The 21,944-nt window shown below is 43.2% G+C and overlaps 1 protein-coding gene across 1 annotated transcript in view; it reads right to left on the bottom strand.

Annotated features, from left to right (window-relative positions):
- Nucleotides 1–1,158: 1,158 nt before the first annotated feature.
- LOC112234249 (gap junction beta-4 protein-like) overlaps nt 1,159–21,944 on the bottom strand; it is a 21,348-nt gene continuing 562 nt past the window's right edge. The window contains exons 2-3 of the mRNA XM_042295065.1: nt 5,717–6,194; nt 1,159–2,361 (exon numbers count right to left, since the gene is read on the bottom strand). Of these exons, the coding sequence (XP_042150999.1) occupies nt 1,936–2,361; nt 5,717–6,106 (816 nt within the window). The 5' untranslated portion in view covers nt 6,107–6,194 and the 3' untranslated portion in view covers nt 1,159–1,935. The remainder of the gene's footprint in view (nt 2,362–5,716; nt 6,195–21,944) is intronic.

Genomic DNA, 21,944 nt, shown 5'->3' with positions numbered 1-21,944 from the left:
TTCGTTCCAGTCGTTGTCAGCAGAGAACTGGAAGTAAAGGTGGCCAAAAAGGTGTTGCTATGGTGACCAGAGAGATATACCTGATGGAGCGCGTGCTACGGGTGGGTGTTGCTATGGTGACCAGTGAGATATACCTGATGGAGCGCGTGCTACGGGTGGGTGTTGCTATGGTGACCAGTGAGATATACCTGATGGAGCGTGTGCTACGGGTGGGTGTTGCTATGGTGCCCAGTGAGTTAAACCTGCTGGAGCGTGTGCTATGGGTGGGTGTTGCTATGGTGACCAATGAGATATACCTGATGGAGCGTGTGCTACGGGTGGGTGTTGCTATGGTGCCCAGTGAGCTGAGATAAGGCGGAGCTTTACCTAGCAAAGACTTATATATGACCTGGAGCCAGTGGGTTTGGAGATGAATTTGAAGCGAAGCGAGGGTCAGCCAACGAGAGCATACAGGTCACAGTGGTGGGTAGCATATGGGGCTTTGGTGACAAAACGGATGGCACTGTGATAGACTGCATCCAATTTGCTGAGTAGAGTGTTAGAGGCTATTTTGTAATTGATGTGGCCAAAGTCAAGGATTGGTAGGATAGTCAGTTTTACGAGGATATGTTTGGCTGCGTGAGTGAAGGAGGCTTTGTTGCGAAATAGGAAGCCAATTCTATATTTAATTTTTGATTGGAGATGCTTAATATGAGTCTGGAAGGAGAGTTTACAGTCTAACCAGACACCTAGGTACTTATAGTTGTCCACATATTCTAAGTCAGAACTGTCCAGAGTAGTGATGCTAGTCAAGTGGGCGGGTGCGGGCAGCGATCGGTTGAAGAGCATGCACTTCGTATTGTTTGTGTCACATCACACACATTCAATCAATTAAGGGCAATCAGAAATCAATTAATAGGTCTCTCTTTATGCAGTGTTGTGTTGTCTCTCTTGTCGTGATGTGAGTTTTGTCCTATATTTTTATTTTATTTTTATTTTTTAATCCCAGCCCCCGTACCCACAGGAGGCCTTTTGCCTTCTGGTAGGCTGTCATTATAAATAAGAATTTGTTCTTAACTGACTTGCCTAGTTAAATAAAGGTTAAATTAAAGTGAATGTCAATCATTGGTGAAAGCATGAAGTCCACCCTACGACATATGCTATCTCCTGACCTTAAACCTTATAATCCACCCTACGACATACGCTATCTCCTGACCTTAAACCTTATAATCCACCCTACGACTTATGCTATCTCCTGACCTTAGAGCTTATAGTCCACCCTACGACTTATGCTATCTCCTGACCTTAGAGCTTATAGTCCACCCTACGACATACGCTATCTCCTGACCTTAGAGTTTATAATCCACCCTACGACATATGCTATCTCCTGACCTTAAACCTTATAATCCACCCTACGACATACGCTATCTCCTGACCTTAAACCTTATAATCCACCCTACGACATACGCTATCTCCTGACCTTAGAGTTTATAATCCACCCTAAGACTTATGCTATCTCCTGACCTTAAACCTTATAATCCACCCTACGACTTATGCTATCTCCTGACCTTAGAGCTTATAGTCCACCCTACGACATACGCTATCTCCTGACCTTAGACCTTATAATCCACCCTACGACATATGCTATCTCCTGACCTTAAACCTTATAATCCACCCTACGACATACGCTATCTCCTGACCTTAAACCTTATAATCCACCCTACGACTTATGCTATCTCCTGACCTTAGAGCTTATAATCCACCCTACGACTTATGCTATCTCCTGACCTTAGAGCTTATAATCCACCCTACGACATACGCTATCTCCTGACCTTAGAGTTTATAATCCACCCTAAGACATATGCTATCTCCTGACCTTAGACGGTCAAACTCTCCTCCCACTCCCAATTCACCCCCACCCCCCCCCATTCCAGCTTCACCGCGTCACATGACCTATTATTTCTTCTTCTCTGACGGCGCCGCCTCCGTCATGACATTACAGAGGTTCTGAATGGAGGCTGTGTTGGTGGGGTCCTCCCTGACAGACAACTTGGATCTCGTAGACTTGGATCTCGACCTCCGCGCCGTCAACAACGTCGTCTCATGACTCTCTACCACCTTCTTCCTGATGAGCTTCTGGATCCTCTTGTAGATGAGGTAGACCATCTCACAGATACAAATGAGGATGCAGACGGCTGAGGAGACCACCATGAAGATGGTGAAAATCTTCTTCTCGGTGGGACGGGAGATGTAGCAGTCGACGGTGTTGGGGCAGGGCTCCAGGGAGCACTTGGAGAGACGAGGCATGTCATAACCCTCATAGACGTAGTAGAGGATGTAGAGGAAGGTGGCGTCGAAGCCCGCCTTGAAGATCAGACTCGCCTACGGGGAGGATTAGAGATAAATAAAGAATCGTCATTAAAACATCTTTAAAGAGGCCACACAGGAAATATGGGTGTCCAGTTGACTAGTTAAAATAGTTTAATTCAGATCAATTCATTGAGAGGAGTTAGATTCCATTCGACTCATGTTGTTATAACCAGAAGTAGAGATTGAGTAGAATTAGATATCGAGAATAGACTATTTTATTTCACCTTTATTTAACCAGGTAGGCCGGTTGAGAACAAGTTCTCATTTACAACTGCGACCTGGCCGAGATAAAGCAAAGCAGTGTGACACGGACAACAACACAGAGTTACACATGGAATAACATGGAATAAACAATAAACAAGCCAATGACACAGAAGGAAAAAATATATAGAAGAGACCAGACAGCAAATACAGGTTTTCATTCAGATCTAGAATTAAGTTCCATTCGACTCCTGTTGTAATAACCAGAAGTAGAGATTGAGTATAAGTAGACACAGAGATTACACTATAGAAGAGAACAGACAGCAAATACAGGTTACAGCAATTATTTGTAGTTTTATTTAGTTGTATTCACAAGCATTTCGCTACACCCACAATAACATCTGCTAAATATGTGTATGTGACCAATACAATTTGATTTGATAGGAGTTGCCATTTGACTGCTAAAATACTGTAGTCAGTGAACCACCCTTTTTATTCTCAGTGTTAAAGCAGCCTGTCATTTTGATAGTTTGTGCTGGATTAAAATAGGTTGTGGTAAAGTCTCCATGTAGAATGACATGTTAGCCAGTGTGTGCTTGTCCTCTCCTTGTTTCCTCCTCACTACATTTGAGGCCTGTCAGTGCCGTGGTCGTAGGCTACCATTGAGCTTCAAATATAACCTATACATTGACTCATATTGTAGGTACATAATCTCTGTCTCTCTCTTTCTCTCTCTTTCTCTTTCTCTCCTCCCCTCTCTCTCTCTTTCTCTCTCTCTCTCTCTTTCTCTTTCATTCTCTTCCTCATTCTGTCTCTGTCTCTCTCTCTCTCTTTCTCATTCTCTCTCTCTCTCTTTCTCTTTCTTTCTCTCTCTCTCTTTCTCTTTCTTTCTCTCTCTCTCTTTCTCATTCTGTCTCTGTCTCTCTTTCTCTTTCTTTCTCTCTCTCTCTCCCTTTCTCATTCTTTCTCTGTCTCTATCTTTAAAAAAAAGGACATTCTACTCCTAAATGAATGGAAATTAAATTATGTTGACACCTTCTGAAATATAATTTGCCCTTTTAAAAGCATTATAACCTGTAGCCCAATGCAGCACAGTGGCAGGTTAAATAAACAGGCTGAAGGGTTTCCCCTCACTGAAAACATGTCTGTTTTATAGCTAATGTCCTGCAATTATACACATTTTGTCATAGGAATGAGAGACCATTTAAAGTTTTTAAGCTAATTACCTAAAATTATACACATTTTGCCATGTCTTGTGCTGTGTTCTTATGCTATCTGAGTGACTCAAACATGATTTTTTTTTTTTAATCTATGGGGGCACCATGCTATGACATTTATGGAATTTTAATGCTCAGGAACACCAGTCGGATTGTTTAAAGTTTGCCTGCCGGCTGTCAACATATTTTGTGTTCACACAGCAAAGACCGTCAGCCACTCAGCCTTGTTAAAATACTCCACACCAGAAGGTGGCAGTAGCGTTGTTTGACAATGCATATACATGCCTATTGCTTGTGGTCTAGAGTCCAATGTTAGCTAGCTAGATAGTTAGCTGCACTAATGTTGCTATTTTGTAGAATGCCCTTGTTGTTATTAGCCAGATGACCACAGCTTGATAACTACCTAGCAAGATGATGAAGCAATATTTGATTCACCATCCACAATCCCATACTGCCTGTGCCAGCCTATAGCCAAATGTTTAGCTAGCTAACATTAGCAAATTCGCAAGCTGGCACATAGTAGCTAGCTAGCTAAGGACCATGCACGGGCACGGCAGCTAACACAGGTACCATTCAGCAGTCTATTGGCAATGAGATTCTCGGTGAGTTTCATGCTTAAGATTCTTCCCTCCCTGTCTAGTTTTTACTTTGGTCATTGTTCATTTTCGAAGATGATCTTATTTAAAAAGATATATAGGTCCATTATATTTTCTACAAACTTTATATATGGTTTAAGTCGTTTAAGTTTACAGTGAAAATATTTTACCATAACGAAAATTATAAAGAAATAAATGAATAAATAAATAATATGAATTATATATAATATCAATGTTTTAATCATATTTTTTTGGGGGTGGCGGCAACGATTTAGCAGCGGCGACCCACCTCTCCTTAGTGAATATAGGGGAAACACTGGTAGGTGGGATTTTAAGAATAACAACTAGACTGGAACATCAACAAATAGGTAAAACATGAGTCATTTTTATAATGTAATGATTTGTGTTGCAATTATTTTAATTCCCAATATAGACATTGTTCTGGTGTTGAGTACAGTATGTTAGTGTTGTCTGGTGTTGTTCTGGTGTTGAGTACAGTATGTTAGTGTTGTCTGGTGTTGTGGTCTGTACAGTATGTTAGTGTTGTCTGGTGTTGTGTTGTGTACAGTATGTTAGTGTTGTCTGGTGTTGTGTTGTGTACAGTATGTTAGTGTTGTCTGGTGTTGTGTACAGTATGTTAGTGTTGTCTGGTGTTGTGTACAGTATGTTAGTGTTGTCTGGTGTTGTGTTCTGTACAGTATGTTAGTGTTGTCTGGTGTTGTGTTGTGTACAGTATGTTAGTGTTGTCTGGTGTTGTGTTGTGTACAGTATGTTAGTGTTGTCTGGTGTTGTGTACAGTATGTTAGTGTTGTCTGGTGGTGTTGTGTACAGTATGTTCTGGTGTGTTGTGGTGTTGTGTACAGTATGTTAGTGTTGTCTGGTGTTGTGTACAGTATGTTAGTGTTGTCTGGTGTTGTGTTGTGTACAGTATGTTAGTGTTGTCTGATGTTGTGTTGTGTACAGTATGTTAGTGTTGTCTGTTGTGTTGTGTACAGTATGTTAGTGTTGTCTGATGTTGTGTTGTGTACAGTATGTTAGTGTTGTCTGGTGTTGTGTTGTGTACAGTATGTTAGTGTTGTCTGGTGTTGTGTTGTCTGTACAGTATGTTAGTGTTGTCTGGTGTTGTGTTGTGTACAGTATGTTAGTGTTGTCTGGTGTTCTGTACAGTATGTTAGTGTTGTCTGGTGTTGTGTTGTGTACAGTATGTTAGTGTTGTCTGATGTTGTGTTGTGTACAGTATGTTAGTGTTGTCTGGTGTTGTGTTGTGTACAGTATGTTAGTGTTGTCTGGTGTTGTGGTCTGTACAGTATGTTAGTGTTGTCTGGTGTTGTGTACAGTATGCTAGTATCTCACCAGGTAGGTCCACCACAGGCCTCCTCTCTTCTTCCCTGGATTAGTGTACAAATGCGACCCTTCATGCATTGCGGAGTACTTGGAATCCTTCTCCTCACGCAACGTGACGTGCGCCACAACCATCAGAGATGGACAGGTGACGAAGATGAGCTGCAGGGCCCACAGGCGGATGTGTGAGATGGGGAAGATGTGGTCGTAACAGACGTTGACGCAGCCTGGTTGGGCCGTGTTACAGACAAAGTCCTTACTCTCGTCTGCCCAGACGCGCTGAGCGGCCACCACAAACACCAAGAAGCGGAACACGAAGACCATGGAGAGCCAGACGCGTCCGAACACAGTGGAGTATTTATTCACTCCGCTGAGGAGAGACTGCAGCCCACCCCAGTTCATCTTGGAGGAGGAGGAGGAGGAAGAGGTGGAGGAGGAGGAGGAGGAGGAGGAAGAGGTGGAGGGATGGGGGGGGGGCGACAACCAGTCACTGAAAATCAGAAAACAGAATGGACAGGAATTGGACAGGACCCTCATGACAACCAGAAGAAAACATATTATATTTAACATAAATCCATTTAGTAGGATATTTGACTTTACGTTAGCTTTAATTACAATGGCCTATCATCGTACAATATAATATGAATTGTAGGACGTATAGTATTCTATGTTTTGATTGTTTAAGTATGATATATTACAGTCAATTGCTTTAGTATTATATGCTATGTTAGAGTAAGGGTTAGGGCTAGGTTTAGGGGAGGGTTAGCTAACATGCTAAATAGTTGCAAAGCAGCTAAAAAGTAGTAAGTATTTTGTAAATTTGCTGATTAGCTAAAATGCTTAAGTTACTCATGATGAGATTCAAACATGCAACCTTTGCCTTAGAGGGATGCCCTTTATCTACTTCCTCATAGTCAGATGAACTTGTAGATGCCATTGTTATGGTGTCTGTGTCCAGTATGAAGGAAGTTAGAGGGTAGTTTTGTGAGCCAATGCTAACTAACGTTAGCACAATGACTGTGAAGTCATGCTAATAGGTACGGATAGACTTAGTAGATACCCATAAATGGTGTTCAAATACCCACACTAATATACTGTATACTATATACAGTGGCAAGAAAAAGTATGTGAAACTTTTGGAATTACCTGGATTTATGCGTAAATTGGTCTGACTGATCTTCATCTAAGTCACAACAATAGACAAACACAGACTGCTTAAACTAATAACACACGATTATATGTTTTCATGTCTTTATTGAACACTCCGTGTAAACATTCACAGTGCAGGGTGGGAAAAGTATGTGAACCCTTGGATTTAATAACCCTCCTTTGGCAGCAATAACCTCAACCAAACGTTTTCTGTAGTTGTGGATCAGACCTGCACAACGGTCAGGAGGAATTTTGGACCATTCATCTTTACGAAACTGTTTCTGTTCAGCAATATTCTTAGGATGTCTTGTGTGAAAACGCTCTTGAGGTCATGCCACAGCCTCTCAATCAGCTTGAGGTCAGGACTCGGACTAGGCCCCTCCAGAAGGTGTATTTTATTCTGTTGAAGCTATTCTTCTGTTGATTTACTTCTGTGTTTTGGGTCGTTGTCCTGTTGCATCACCCAACTTCTGTTGAGCTTTAATTGGAGGACCGATAGCCTTATATTCTCCTGCAAAATGTCTTGATAAACTTGGGAACTCATTTTTCCGTCAACGATAGCAAGCTCTCCAGGCCCTGAGGCAGCAAAGCAGCCCCAAACCATGATGCCCCTTCCACCGTACTTTACAGTTGGGAGGTTTTGATGTTGGTGTGCTGTGCTGTGCCTTTATTTCTCCACACAACTCAACTGTAGTTTCATCTGTCCACAGAATATTTTGCCAGTAGCGCTGTGGAACATCCAGGTGCACTTTTGCGAACTTCAGACGTGGAGCAATGTTTTTTTTTGGACAGCTGTGGCTTCTTCCGTGGTGTCCTCCCAGGTTTCCCTCAAATCAGGGATTGATTTAGACCTGGGACATCAATTAATGATCAGGTAGAACAGAAAATCAGCAGTACTCCAGACCTCATAGGGTCAGAGTTGAGTACCCCTCTGTAGGTGATAGAGTGGCTCCAGACCTCATAGGGTCAGAGTTGAGTACCCCTCTGTAGGGGATAGAGTGGCTCCAGACCTCATAGGGTCAGAGTTGAGTACCCCTCTGTAGGGGATAGAGTGGCTCCAGACCTCATAGGGTCAGAGTTGAGTACCCCTCTGTAGGGGATAGAGTGGCTCCAGACCTCATAGGGTCAGAGTTGAATACCCCTCTGTAGGGGATAGAGTGGCTCCAGACCTCATAGGGTCAGAGTTGAGTACTCGTGCCCTATGTAGTGCTCTACTTTTCACAGGTCCAATATGTAGGGGATAGAGCACCATTTGGGACTCATTACACATCAGCACAGTTAAAAAAAAATTGAACTAGGCAAGTATGTGAAGAACATATTCTTATTTTCAATGACGGCCAAACCCTCCCCTAACCCTCCCCTAACCCGGACGACGCTGGGCCAATTGTGAGTCGCCCTATAGGATTCCCGATCATGGCCAGTTGTGATACAGCCCAGGATCAAACCAGGGTCTGTAGTGACTCGTCTAGCACGGAGATGCAGTGCCTTAGACCGCTGCGCCACTTGTGTGTGAGTGCTCTGGACGCACCCTTCTCTGTTAGACGGATGTGTGGTTTGGTGTGTGTGTGTGTGCTCAGCCAGTCATAGTCATTCCTTTATGCCATCTGCTCTCTGTTCATCAAAGGGCGGTTAGTGAGGTCGGGGAGGGTCATTTGATTGAGGAATACAAAGATGGAGCCAAATATACCATGGGAACTGGAACTGAGCCACACACATAACCATGGGAAGAACATGACTGGGACTGACTGAGACAGAGAGGGAGGGAAAGGAAGTCTAACTGTGCCAAAATAACAACAACCTGTAGATTCAATTGTCTGAAAGAGCAAAAAGGGCAAGTAGAGAGAAACTGTTTGTCAGAGGAGTGTGTGTTTGTGTGCGTTTGTGTGTGCAAATGTGCTTGCTTGTGAGTGTTTGTGTGTGGGTGTGCCCTTCTACTTAAAAGTGAAAATGCAATGCTGCTTTCAGTCTGAGTATGAAAGCCATCCTGTGTGTGTCCATGTAGTTTTCTTGGACAACTTGTTTCCACATAGGGTGGCTTTCATACTCAGACTGAAAGCAGCATTGCATTTTCACTTTTAAATTCTCTAGGGTAGGGGGCAGCATTGGGAATTTTGGATGAAAAGCCCAAATTAAACTGCCTGCTACTCAGCCAAAAAAGCTAGAATATGCATGTAATTAGTAGATTTGGATAGTAAACACTCTGAAGTTTCCAAAACCATTTGAATGATGTCTGTGAGTATAACAGAACTCATATGGCAGGCAAGAACCTGAGATAAAATCCAACGAGGAAGTGGGAAATCTGAGGTTTGTAGTTTTTCAACTCTTGGCCTATCACATACACAGTGTCTATGGGGTCATATTGCACTTCCTAAGGCTTCCACTAGATGTCAACAGTCTTTAGAACCTTGTTTGCTGCTTCTACTGTAAAGTGGGGGCGAATGAGAGGGGAATGAGTCAGAGGTCTTCCAGAGAGCCACGAGCTCAGTCTCGCTCGTTCACATGAGAGCGAGCTCTGTTCCATTGCTTTTCTAGAGACAAAGGAATTCTCAGGTTGGAACATTATTGAAGATTTATGTTAAAAACATCCTAAAGATTAATTCTATACATCGTTTGACATGTTTCTACGGACTGAAACATAACTTTTTGGACTTTTCGTCTGCACCTAGTGATCGCGCCTCATGAATTTTGATTACTGGGCTAAACACGCTAACAAAAAGAAGGTATTTGGACATAAATGACGGACATTATTGAACAAAACAATCATTTATTGTGCAACTGGGATTCCTGGGACTGCATTCTGATGAAGATCATCAAAGGTAAGTGAATAGTTAAAATGCTATTTCTGACTTCTGTTGACTGCACAACATGGTGGATATCTGTTTTGGTTGTTTTGGTCTCTGAGCGCCATACTCAGATTATTGCATGGTTTGCTTTTTCCATAAAGTTGTTTGGAAATCTGATACAGCGGTTGCATTAAGGAGAAATGGATCTAAAATTCCATGCAATAATTATTATAAGTATTTCTGAAAATTGATGTGGCTCTCTGCAAAATCACCGCATGTTTTGGAACTACTGAACATAACGCGCCAATGTAAACTATATATAACGATATAAATATGAACTTTACCGAACAAAACATACATGTATTGTGTAACATGAAGTGCTATGAGTATCATCTGATGAAGATTATCAAAGGTTAGTGATTCATTTTATCTATATTTCTGCTTTTTGTGACTCCTCTCTTTGGCTGGAAAAATGGCTGTTATTCTGTGACTTGGCTCTGACCGAACATAATCGTTTCGTCGTAAAGCTTTTTTGAAACTGGACACTGTGGCTGGATTTACAACAAGTGTATCTTTAAAGTGGTGTAAAATGCATGTATGTTTGAGGAATTGTAATCATGAGATTTATGTATTTTGAATTTGGCTGCAGTTTCATTGGCTGTTGACGAGGTGGGACGCTACAGTCCCACGTACCCCAGAGAGGTTTTAAGTAGAAGGGCTCACACACACACTCACAAACACTCACTTTAATTTGACATTGATACTAACATAACAGGTCATCATACACCTAGGTGTGCATGCACACAAATCTACTTCTGGAAGCTTGACAGATCTCTATTGAACGGCGCATCCCGATTGGCCAGGGCCCATTTGGGAAGCAGTCTAAACTTTTACGTAACGATGTCATTCTTGTCAATCACCTGATAAGAAACACGTTGTGTCACCTAACATGTAGTCCCGCCGCCATCCCCTATCTTCAAAAGGGGGTGACACTCTAGACCCAAACTGTTACAGACTCCTATCAATCCTGCCCTGCCCTGCCCTGCCCTGCCCTGCCCTGCCCTGCCCTGCCCTGCCCTGCCCTGCCCTGCCCTGCCCTGCCCTGCCCTGCCCTGCCCTGCCCTGCCTTGCCCTGCCCTGCCCTGCCCTGCCCTGCCCTGCCCTGCCCTGTCCTGCCCTGCCCTGCCCTGCCCTGTCCTGTCCTGCCCTGCCCTGCCCTGTCCTGCCCTGTCCTGTCCTGCCCTGCCCTGCCCTGCCCTGCCCTGCCCTGCCCTGCCCTGCCCTGCCCTGCCCTGTCCTGCCCTGCCCTGCCCAGCCCTGCCCTGCCCTGCCCAGCCCTGCCCTGCCCTGCCCTGTCCTGCCCTGCCCTGCCCTGCCCTGCCCTGCCCTGCCCTGTCCTGCCCTGCCCTGTCCTGCCCTGCCCTGCCCTGCCCTGCCCAGCCCTGCCCTGCCCAGCCCTGCCCTGCCCTGTCCTGCCCAGCCCTGCCCTGCCCTGTCCTGCCCAGCCCTGTCCTGCCCTGTCCTGCCCTGCCCTGTCCTGCCCTGCCCTGTCCTGCCCTGCCCTGCCCTGCCTTTCTAAAGTCTTAGAATGCCAAGTTAACAAAGAGAGAAATATCCTGTGGCGTTCTGCAATCGCATCGAATAGCCCCCAAAAAAAAAGGCAAGCTTTTTCGAACAGAAATTTGCTTCCTGTAGCACTAATTCCAAAAAGCTTTGGGACACAGTAAAGTACATGGAGAATAAGAGCACCTCCTCCCAGCTTCCCACTGCACTGTCACCAATGATAAATCTACGATAACAGATCATTTCAATAAGCATTTTTCTACAGTTGGCCATGCTTTCCACTTGGCTACCCCAACCCCTGCCAACATCTTAGCACCCCCTACAGCAACTTGCCAGATCCCCCCCACCCCCTCTTCTCCTTCACCCAAATCCAGATAGCTGATGTTCTGAAAGAGCTGCAACATCTGGATCCCTACAAATCAGCCGGGCTAGACAATCTGCACCCTCTCTTCTAAAATTATCCCACCGAAATTGATGCCACCCCATTACTAGCCTGTTCAACCTCTCTTTTGTGTCGTTTGAAATACCCAAAGATTTGAAAGCTGCCGCGGTCATCCACCTCTTCAAAGGGGGTGACACTCTAGACCCAAACTGTTACAGACCTATGTCCATCCTGCCCTGCCCTGCCTCTAGACCCAAACTGTTACAGACCTATATCTATCCTGCCCTGGCTTTCTAAAGTCTTCGAAAGCCAAGTTAGCAAACAGATCACCGACGATTTCAAATCCCACCGTGCTTTCTCCGCTATGCAATCTGGTTTCCGAGCTGGTCACGGGTGCAACTCAGCCACGCTCAAGGTCCTAACCGATATCAAAACTACCATCGAGAAAAGACAGTACTGTACAGCCGTCTTCATCGACCTTGCCAAGGATTTCGACTCTGTCAATCACCATATTCTTATCGGCAGACTCAGTAGCCTCGGTTTTTCTGATGACTGCCTCGCCTGTTCACCAACGACTTCTCAGACAGAGTTCAGTGTGTCAAATCGGAGGGCCTGTTGTCCGGACATCTGGCAGTCTCTATGGGGGTGCCACAGGGTTCAATTCTCGGACCACACCTTTTCTCTGTATATATCAATGATGTTGCTCTAGCTGCTGGTGATTCTCTGATCCACCACTACGCAGACGCCACCATTGTGTATACATCTGGCCCTTCCTTGGACACTGTGTTAAAACTTCTTATGATTGGGGGGCACTATTTCAGTATTGAGTAGCTTGGATGAATAAGGTTCCCAAAGTAAACGTCCTGCTCCTCAGTCTCAGTTGCTAATATATGCATATTATTATTAGTATTGGATAGAAAACACTCTGAAGTTTCTAAAAGTGTTTGAATGATGTCTGTGAGTATAACAGAACTCATATGGCAGGCAAAAACCTGAGGAGAAATCAAAACAGGAAGTGAGAAATCTGCAGCTGGTATGCAGCTGGTATGTACTCAACACAGTTCCCATTGAAATCCGCTTGAGATATTAACTCCCTAATCTTACATCATTTGCACACACTGTATATATTGTTTCTATTGTGCTATTGACTGTATGGTTTGTTTATTCCATGTGTAACTCTGTGTTGTTTTTGTCGCACTGCTTTGCTTTATCTTGGCCAGGTCACAGTTGTAAATGAGAACTTGTTGTCAACTGGCCTACCTGGTAAATGAAGGTGAAATAAATAATACGTATATATACAGTTGAAGTCGGAGGTTTACATACACCTCTTAGCCAAATACATTTAAACTCAGTTTTTCACAATTCCTGACATTTAATCCAAGTAAAAATTCCCTGTTTTAGGTCAGATAGGATCACAACTTTATTTTAAGAATGTGAAATGTCAAAATAATAGTAGAGAGAATGATTTATTTCAGCTATTATTTCTTTCATCACATTCCCAGTGGTCAGGAGTTTACATACACTCAATTAGTATTTGGTAGCATTGCCTTTAAATTGTTTAACTTGGGTCAAACATTTTGGGTAGCCTTCCACAAGCTTCCTACAATAAGTTGGGTGAATTTTGTCCCATTCCTCCTGACAAAAATCAAATCAAATCAAATCAAATCAAATTTTATTTGTCACATACACATGGTTAGCAGATGTTAATGCGAGTGTAGCGAAATGCTTGTGCTTCTAGTTCCGACAATGCAGTAATAACGAGCAAGTAATCTAACTAACAATTCCAAAAAAAACTACTGTCATACACAGTGTAAGGGGATAAAGAATATGTACATAAGGATATATGAATGAGTGATGGTACAGAGCAGCATAGGCAAGATACAGTAGATGATATCGAGTACAGTATATACATATGAGATAAGTATGTAAACCAAGTGGCATAGTTAAAGTGGCTAGTGATACATGTATTACATAAGGATGCAGTCGATGATATAGAGTACAGTATCAACGTATGCATATGAGATGAACAATGTAGGGTAAGTAACATTATATAAGGTAGCATTGTTTAAAGTGGCTAGTGATATATTTACATCATTTCCCATCAATTCCCATGATTAAAGTGGCTGGAGTAGAGTCAGTGTCATTGACAGTGTGTTGGCAGTAGCCACTCAATGTTAGTGGTGGCTGTTTAACAGTCTGATGGCCTTGAGATAGAAGCTGTTTTTCAGTCTCTCGGTCCCAGCTTTGATGCACCTGTACTGACCTCGCCTTCTGGATGGCAGCGGGGTGAACAGGCAGTGGCTCGGGTGGTTGGTGTCCTTGATGATCTTTATGGCCTTCCTGTAGCATCGGGTGGTGTAGGTGTCCTGGAGGGCAGGTAGTTTGCCCCGGTGATGCGTTGTGCAGACCTCACTACCCTCTGGAGAGCCTTACGGTTGAGGGCGGTGCAGTTGCCATACCAGGCGGTGATACAGCCCGCCAGGATGCTCTCGATTGTGCATCTGTAGAAGTTTGACAGAGCTGGTGTAACTGAGTCAGGTTTGTAGGCCTCCTTGCTTGCAATACGCTTTTTTCAGTTCTGCCCACAAATTTTCTATAGGATTGAGGACAGGGCTTTGTGATGGCCACTCTAAAACCTTGACTTTGTTGTACTTTGTTGTACTTAAGCCATTTTTCCACAACTTTGGAGGTATGTTGGGGTCATTGTTCATTTGGAAGACCCATTTGCGTCCAAGCTTTAACTTCCTGACTGATGTCTTGAGATGTTGCTTCATTATATCCACATAATTTCCCTGCCTCATGATGCCATCTATTTTGTGAAGTGCACCAGTCCCTCCTGCCGCAAAGCACCCCCACAACATGATGCTGCCACTCCCGTGCTTCACGGTTGGGATGGTGTTCTTTGGCTTGCAAGCCTCCCCCTTTTTCCTCCAAACATAACGGTGGTCATTATGACTAAACAATTATATTTTTGTTTCATCAGACCAGAGGACATTTCTCCAAAAAGTACAATCTTTTGTGCAGTAGTCTGGCTTTTTTATGGCGGTTTTGGAGAAGTGGCTTATTCCTTGCTGAGCGGCCTTTCAGGTTATGTCGACCTGTTTCCTCCAGCATCTTCACAAGGTCCTTTGATGTTGTTCTGGGATTGATTCGCACTTTTCGCAACAAAGTACGTTCATCTCTAGGAGACAGAACACGTCTCCTTCCTGGGCGGTATGATGGCTGCGTGGTCCCATGTTGTTTATACTTGTGTACTATTGTTTGTACAGATGAACGTGGTACCTTCAGGCATTTGGAAATTGCTCCCAAGGATGAACCAGACTTGTGGAGGTCTACAATTCTTCTTGGCTGATTTCTTTTGATTTTCCCATGATCTCAAGCAAAGAGGCACTGAGTTTGAAGGTAGGCTATGAGATACATCCACAGGTACACCTCCAACTGACTCAAATTATGTCAATTAGCCTATCAGATGCTTCTAAAGCCATGACATCATTTTCTGGTAATTTCCAAGCTGTTTAAAGGCATATTCAACTTAGTGTATGTAAACGTCCGACCCACTGGAATTGTGATACAGTGCATTACAAGTGAAATAATCTCTCTGTAAACAATTGTTGGAAAAATTACTTGTGTCCTGCACAAAGTAGGTGTCCTAACCGACTTGCCAAAAACTATAGTTTGTAAACAAGACATTTTTGGAGTGGTTGAAAAACTAGTTTTAATGACTCCAGCATAAGTGTATGTAATCTTCCGATTTCAACTGTATATATATATAATTCATTACAGTTATGCACAAACATCTAGTACCATTGTGTAATGCTGAATACTGATTGGTTAAAACCACATTCAGACACCGGAATAGACATCTGACTGCTCAATCCACTGTCTCATCAGCCCAGCCGGGCAATTTATAAACTCCACTGTCTCATCAGCCCAGCCAGGCAATTTATAAACTCCACTGTCTCATCAGCCCAGCCAGGCAATTTATAAACTCCACTGTCTCATCAGCCCAGCCAGGCAATTTATCAATCCACTGTCTCATCAGCCCAGCCAGGCAATTTATCAATCCCACTGTCTCATCAGCCCAGCCAGGCAATTTATCAATCCACTGTCTCATCAGCCCAGCCAGGCAATTTATAAACTCCACTATAAAAAGCATCTAGACATTATCTCACATTTCTTTTAGACTAACATTTAGTTTTTGGAGATTTGTGTAAACCTTGCTGTCTGTCTCTCTGACATTTTACAAATTTGTTTTCCAACTGTCCCAATAGTAATGATTGAGTCGAGACGAGACAGACAGGCAGGCAGCTTTTCTCAGCCAGTTGAAATCATGAATCAGCAGGCATCATTTTTATGGATATATACTAAGAAATGTCAATTGAAAAATGGTAAAATGAAACAAAGTGTTAGCTAGTTTGCAGTCTTTCCAGATTCAGTTTGAAGTGATTGTGTTAGCTGTGTTGTTGACTAGCTCCTCTCAACAACAGTGTCCTGATTCAGTTTGAAGTGATTGCGTTAGCTGTGTTGTTGACTAGCTCCTCTCAACAACAGTGTCCTGATTCAGTTTGAAGTGATTGTGTTAGCTGTGTTGTTGACTAGCTCCTCTGAACAACAGTGTCCTGATTCAATTTGACGTGATTGTGTTAGCTGTGTTGTTGGCTTGCTCCTCTGAACAACAGTGTCCTGATTCAATTTGACGTGATTGTGTTAGCTGTGTTGTTGGCTTGCTCCTCTGAACAACAGTGTCCTGATTCAATTTGACGTGATTGTGTTAGCTGTGTTGTTGGCTTGCTCCTCTGAACAACAGTGTCCTGATTCAGTTTGAAGTGATTGTGTTAGCTGTGTTGTTGACTAGCTCCTCTGAACAACAGTGTTCTGACGAGGGAACACATTTTCTACGCCAGGTGAAATCACACCTCATTAGCTCAATGTTATAGATGTATACAAATAAATGTCACTAGAAAACAGCTTAAACAAATGTGTCACGTTCTGACCTTTTTTCCTTTGAGTTGGGGTGGGCAGTCTATGTTTGTTTTTCTATGATTTGGGGATTTGTATCTTTCGGCCTAGTATGGTTCTCAATCAGAGGCAGGTGTCATTAGTTGTCTCTGATTGAGAATCATACTTAGGTAGCCTGGGTGCACTGTTTGTTGGTGGGTGATTGTCTATGTTAGTTGCTTATGTCAGCACAGGTCTCATTTAGCTTCACGTCGTTATTTGTTGATTGTTTTTGTATTCAGTGTTCAGTACTTTCTTTAATTAAATATTCATCATGAACACATACCACGTCGCATTTTGGTCCTCTGATCCTTCTCGCCTCTCCTCTTCAGATGAAGAGGAGGACAACCGTGACAAAATGCAAATGGATCTACTTTGTTGTTATTCTGGTTGCACTATTTGACATGACAGTAAGTTAGCCGTAGTTGGCTAGCTAGCAAGCAAGGGATTAATTAAAACGTTGCCAGCCAGTATGCCAATGGAACATTTAGAACGAACGACTGGGTTGTGTCCATGGATACAGAACAAAAACGCTGCATCTCTAGTAACCGAACCAATAAAATGAAAGACCAGACGTGTCACGACTTCTGCCGAAGTCATTGCCTCTCCTTGTTCGGGCGGTGCTCGGCGTTGGACGTCACCAGTCTTCTAGCCATCATTGATCCAGTTCTCATTTTCCATTGGTTTTGTCTTGTCTTCCCACACACCTGTTTTCAACCCCATTCATTACCTGTTGTGTATTTAATAATGGGAATTTATGGGAAATGATGTAAAATATATCACTAGCCACTTTAAACAATGCTACTTAATATAATGTTTACATACCCTACATTATTCATCTCATATGTATACGTATATACTGTACTCTATATCCTCTACTGCATCCTTATGTAATACATGTATCACTAGCCACTTTAACTATGCCACTTTGTTTACATACTCATCTCATATGTATATACTGTACTCGATATCATCTACTGTATCTTGCCTATGCCGCTCTGTACCATCACTCATTCATATATCTTTATGTACATATTCTTTATCCCTTTACACTTGTGTCTATAAGGTAGTAGTTTTGGAATTGTTAGCTAGATTACTTGTTGGTTATTACTGCATTGTCGGAACTAGAAGCACAAGCATTTTGCTACACTCGCATTAACATCTGCTAACCATGTGTATGTGACAAATAACATTTGATTTGATTTGATTTGATTTAACCCTCTGTTTCTCCTCATGTCTTTGTCAGAGATTGTTTTATTGTCAGTGTTGATATTTTGTTGTGTTGGTGCGCGACGGGTCCTCGTACCCATGTTTTTTTCATGTCTGTACCTTTTAGTGTTATGGAGCATGTTCTGTTGACATTTATTAAAAGACTCCATTTACTCTTCATTTTGACTTCCCTGCCACCTATACACACGACGCTGACAAGCCGACTTGGGCAGCAACCTTCAACTTGTGGAAGGATGAAATTGTATGAATAAATTCATAATTTTAAGGAAAATGTGTCAATCATTGTTGGTAACCCGTTCTATAAAAGAGCTGTTGCCCTCGAAGCTCATCGCCAAGATACATTGTCTTCACAAGCATTAGAACTTAACTATATTATTCAATGCAGTGACACTTGCTTTTTAAACTCAACAGGTTGTGTAGACAATGTTACAGTACTTCCCCCCCACCCTAGGCTGTGACTCTCAAATGGTTAATTAAACTGAAGCTGAATGACTCTCAAATGGTTAATTAAACTCACAAATCTAGTGGGAGAATGTTAGACTGAAACTAGTGAGCTATGATTCTCAAATGGTTAATTAGACTGGATCTAGTGGGAGAATGTCAGCTATGATTCACAAAGGGTTAATTAGACTGGATCTAGTGGAGAATGTCAGCTATGATTCACAAAGGGTTAATTAGACTGAAACTAGTGGGAGAATGTCAGCTATGATTCACAAAGGGTTAATTAGACTGGATCTAGTGGAGAATGTCAGCTATGATTCACAAAGGGTTAATTAGACTGAAACTAGTGGGAGAATGTCAGCTATGATTCACAAAGGGTTAATTAGACTGAAACTAGTGGGAGAATGTCAGCTATGATTCACAAAGGGTTAATTAGACTGAAACTAGTGGGAGAATGTCAGCTATGATTCACAAAGGGTTAATTAGACTGAAACTAGTGGGAGAATGTCAGCTATGATTCACAAAGGGTTAATTAGACTGGATCTAGTGGGAGAATGTCAGCTATGTGTGTGTCATGATTCCAGTTACTTGTTAGGTATTTAACTGAGTTCTGATTGTCATTAAACTGACTAATGGAACAGCCACCCCTCCAATATACCTGACTTCCTCATCAGATAATGGAACAGACAGCCCTCCAATATACCTGGCTTCCTCATCAGATAATGGAACAGACAGACCTCCAATATGCCTGACTTCCTCATCAGATAATGGGACAGACACCCCTCCAATACACCTGACGTCCTCGTCAGATAATGGAACAGACACAACAGATAATGGGACACCCTTCCAATATGCCTGACATCCTCATCAGATAGTGTTACAGACACCCCTCCAATATACCTGACTTCCTCATCAGATAATGGGACACCCCTCCAATATACCTGACTTCCTCATCAGATAATGGGACAACCCTCCAATATGTCTGACTTCCTCATCAGATAATGGGACACCCCTCCAATATACCTGGCTTCCTCATCAGATAATGGAACAGACAGCCCTCCAATAGACCTGGCTTCCTCATTAGATAATGGAACAGACAGCCCTCCAATATACCTGGCTTCCTCATCAGATAATGGAACAGACAGACCTCCAATATGCCTTACTTCCTCATCAGATAATGGGACAGACACCCCTCCAATATACCTGACTTCCTCATCAGATAATGGGACAGACAGCCCTCCAATATACCTGACGTCCTCGTCAGATAATGGAACAGACACAACAGATAATGGAACAGACAGCCCTCCAATATACCTGGCTTCCTCATCAGATAATGGAACAGACAGCCCTCCAATATACCTGGCTTCCTCATCAGATAATGGAACAGACAGTCCTCCAATATGCCTGACTTCCTCATCAGATAATGGGACAGACACCCCTCCAATATACCTGACGTCCTCGTCAGATAATGGAACAGACACAACAGATAATGGGACACCCCTCCAATATGCCTGACATCCTCATCAGATAGTGTTACAGACACCCCTCCAGTATACCTGACTTCCTCATCAGATAATGGGACACCCCTCCAATATACCTGACTTCCTCATCAGATAATGGAACAGACAGCCCTCCAATATACCTGGCTTCCTCATCAGATAATGGAACAGACAGACCTCCAATATGCCTTACTTCTTCATCAGATAATGGGACAGACACCCCTCCAATATACCTGACTTCCTCATCAGATAATGGGACAGACAGCCCTCCAATATACCTGACGTCCTCGTCAGATAATGGAACAGACACAACAGATAATGGAACAGACAGCCCTCCAATATACCTGGCTTCCTCATCAGATAATGGAACAGACAGCCCTCCAATATACCTGGCTTCCTCATCAGATAATGGAACAGACAGCCCTCCAATATGACTGACCTCCTCATCAGATAGTGTTACAGACGCCCCTCCAATATACCTGACTTCCTCATCAGATAATGGAACAGACAGCCCTCCAATATGACTGACTTCCTCATCAGATAATGGAACAGACACCCCTCCAATATACCTGGCTTCCTCATCAGATAATGGAACAGAGAGCCCTCCAATATGACTGACTTCCTCATCAGATAATGGAACAGCCACCCCTCCAATATACCTGGCTTCCTCATCAGATAGTGGAACAGACAGCCCTTCAGATAATGGAACAGACTGCCCTCCAATATACCTGACTTCCTCATCAGATAATGGAACAGCCACCCCTCCAATATACCTGACTTCCTCATCAGACAATGGGACACCCCTCCAATATGCCTAACTTCCTCATCAGATAATGGAACAGACAACCCTCCAATGTGACTGAGTGTAGATGTGTTTAGGCCGCCACATGGCATCATTTTACTTTGTCACGGAAGATCAGGATGCTGGCTATCTGCAGGTGTCTGTCATGAACAAACCATCCCTAATGCTGTGGAATTAATGACAAACAATAACTGACCTCCAACCCACACAGATAAGTATGCATTGGCTGTTTCCCAATACTCGTCATTAGCTGCCTCCAACCTACACAGATCAGTTAGCATGGGATGTGTCACAATACTCTTTCTTCACTGGTTTCGATTCTTATATCCTATCTCACACAGCTCACTATTCTGCTGAGATTAGTAAAGACCAGAGCCCAGTATGTATATATAGTTAGACCAGGCTCTAGAACTTGGTTGGTGATGCAACAATAGGACAGAACTTCCTACAGTTCCCTGTGAAATGACCTGCTGTAAACCAGCAAACAGAGCACCTAATTTAACAGATGTTTTTACAGATTAGCATTCAGGACAGTGTGCAGCCATTTTTTTAATTTTTTTTTATAGTGTTTAGATTTTTTTTTGCTGGTTTGGGACAGGTTTCCTGTCCAACAGACAATCAGGGATACTAAAGATCCACATGCACCCCTTGGTTCCCATCTTGTCTGTCTGCATGGAAGGATGTGCTTATTGTTCACACATAGCTCTTACTGTATATCTGTGTCTGTCCTATTGGTTGAGCTAGCTAGCTCTCTCTCATACCTTTCTTACTACACCAAGCCACACTTCGGTTGTTCCATGAGTCAACAAACTATTTACATCAGCTTTGTGTGTGTGTGTGTGTGTGTGTGTGTGTGTGTGTGTGTGTGTGTGTGTGTGTTTGGCATTGCAACACGAGCAAGACACAGTCAGAGAGTTATGTAATTGTCCTTACGTGTATGACCCTCTCTGAACCCGCCTTCACACTGAGACAGTGGAATGCTTCCTAAATGACTCCCAAATGGGTTCTGGTCTAAAGTAGTGCACTACTACCCTATAGACCCTGGTCTAAAGTAGTGCACTACTACCCTATAGACCCTGGTCTAAAGTAGTGCCCTACTACCCTATAGACCCTGGTCTAAAGTATAGCACTACTACCCTATCGACCCTGGTCTAAAGTAGTGCACTACTACCATATAGACCCTGGTCTAAAGTAGTGCACTACTACCCTATAGACCCTGGTCTAAAGTAGTGCCCTATGTAGAGGATAGGGTTTAAGATGTAGCCAGTATCTTGACCTAACCTTCAGTAGGTCGTTCCCTCCCTAGTCTGTCGTGTTCTGTCACCAGACTGCTGGTGTGCCCTACTCCCCCTCCCTAGTCTGGTCTAAAGTAGTGTTCTGTCACCAGACCCTG

This window comes from Oncorhynchus tshawytscha, linkage group LG13, assembly GCF_018296145.1.
Source record: "Oncorhynchus tshawytscha isolate Ot180627B linkage group LG13, Otsh_v2.0, whole genome shotgun sequence".
NCBI classification, from domain to species: Eukaryota; Metazoa; Chordata; class Actinopteri; order Salmoniformes; family Salmonidae; genus Oncorhynchus; species Oncorhynchus tshawytscha.
The sequence above is the reverse complement of the archived record's forward strand: the minus strand, read 5'-3'. Positions and strand labels throughout refer to the sequence as shown.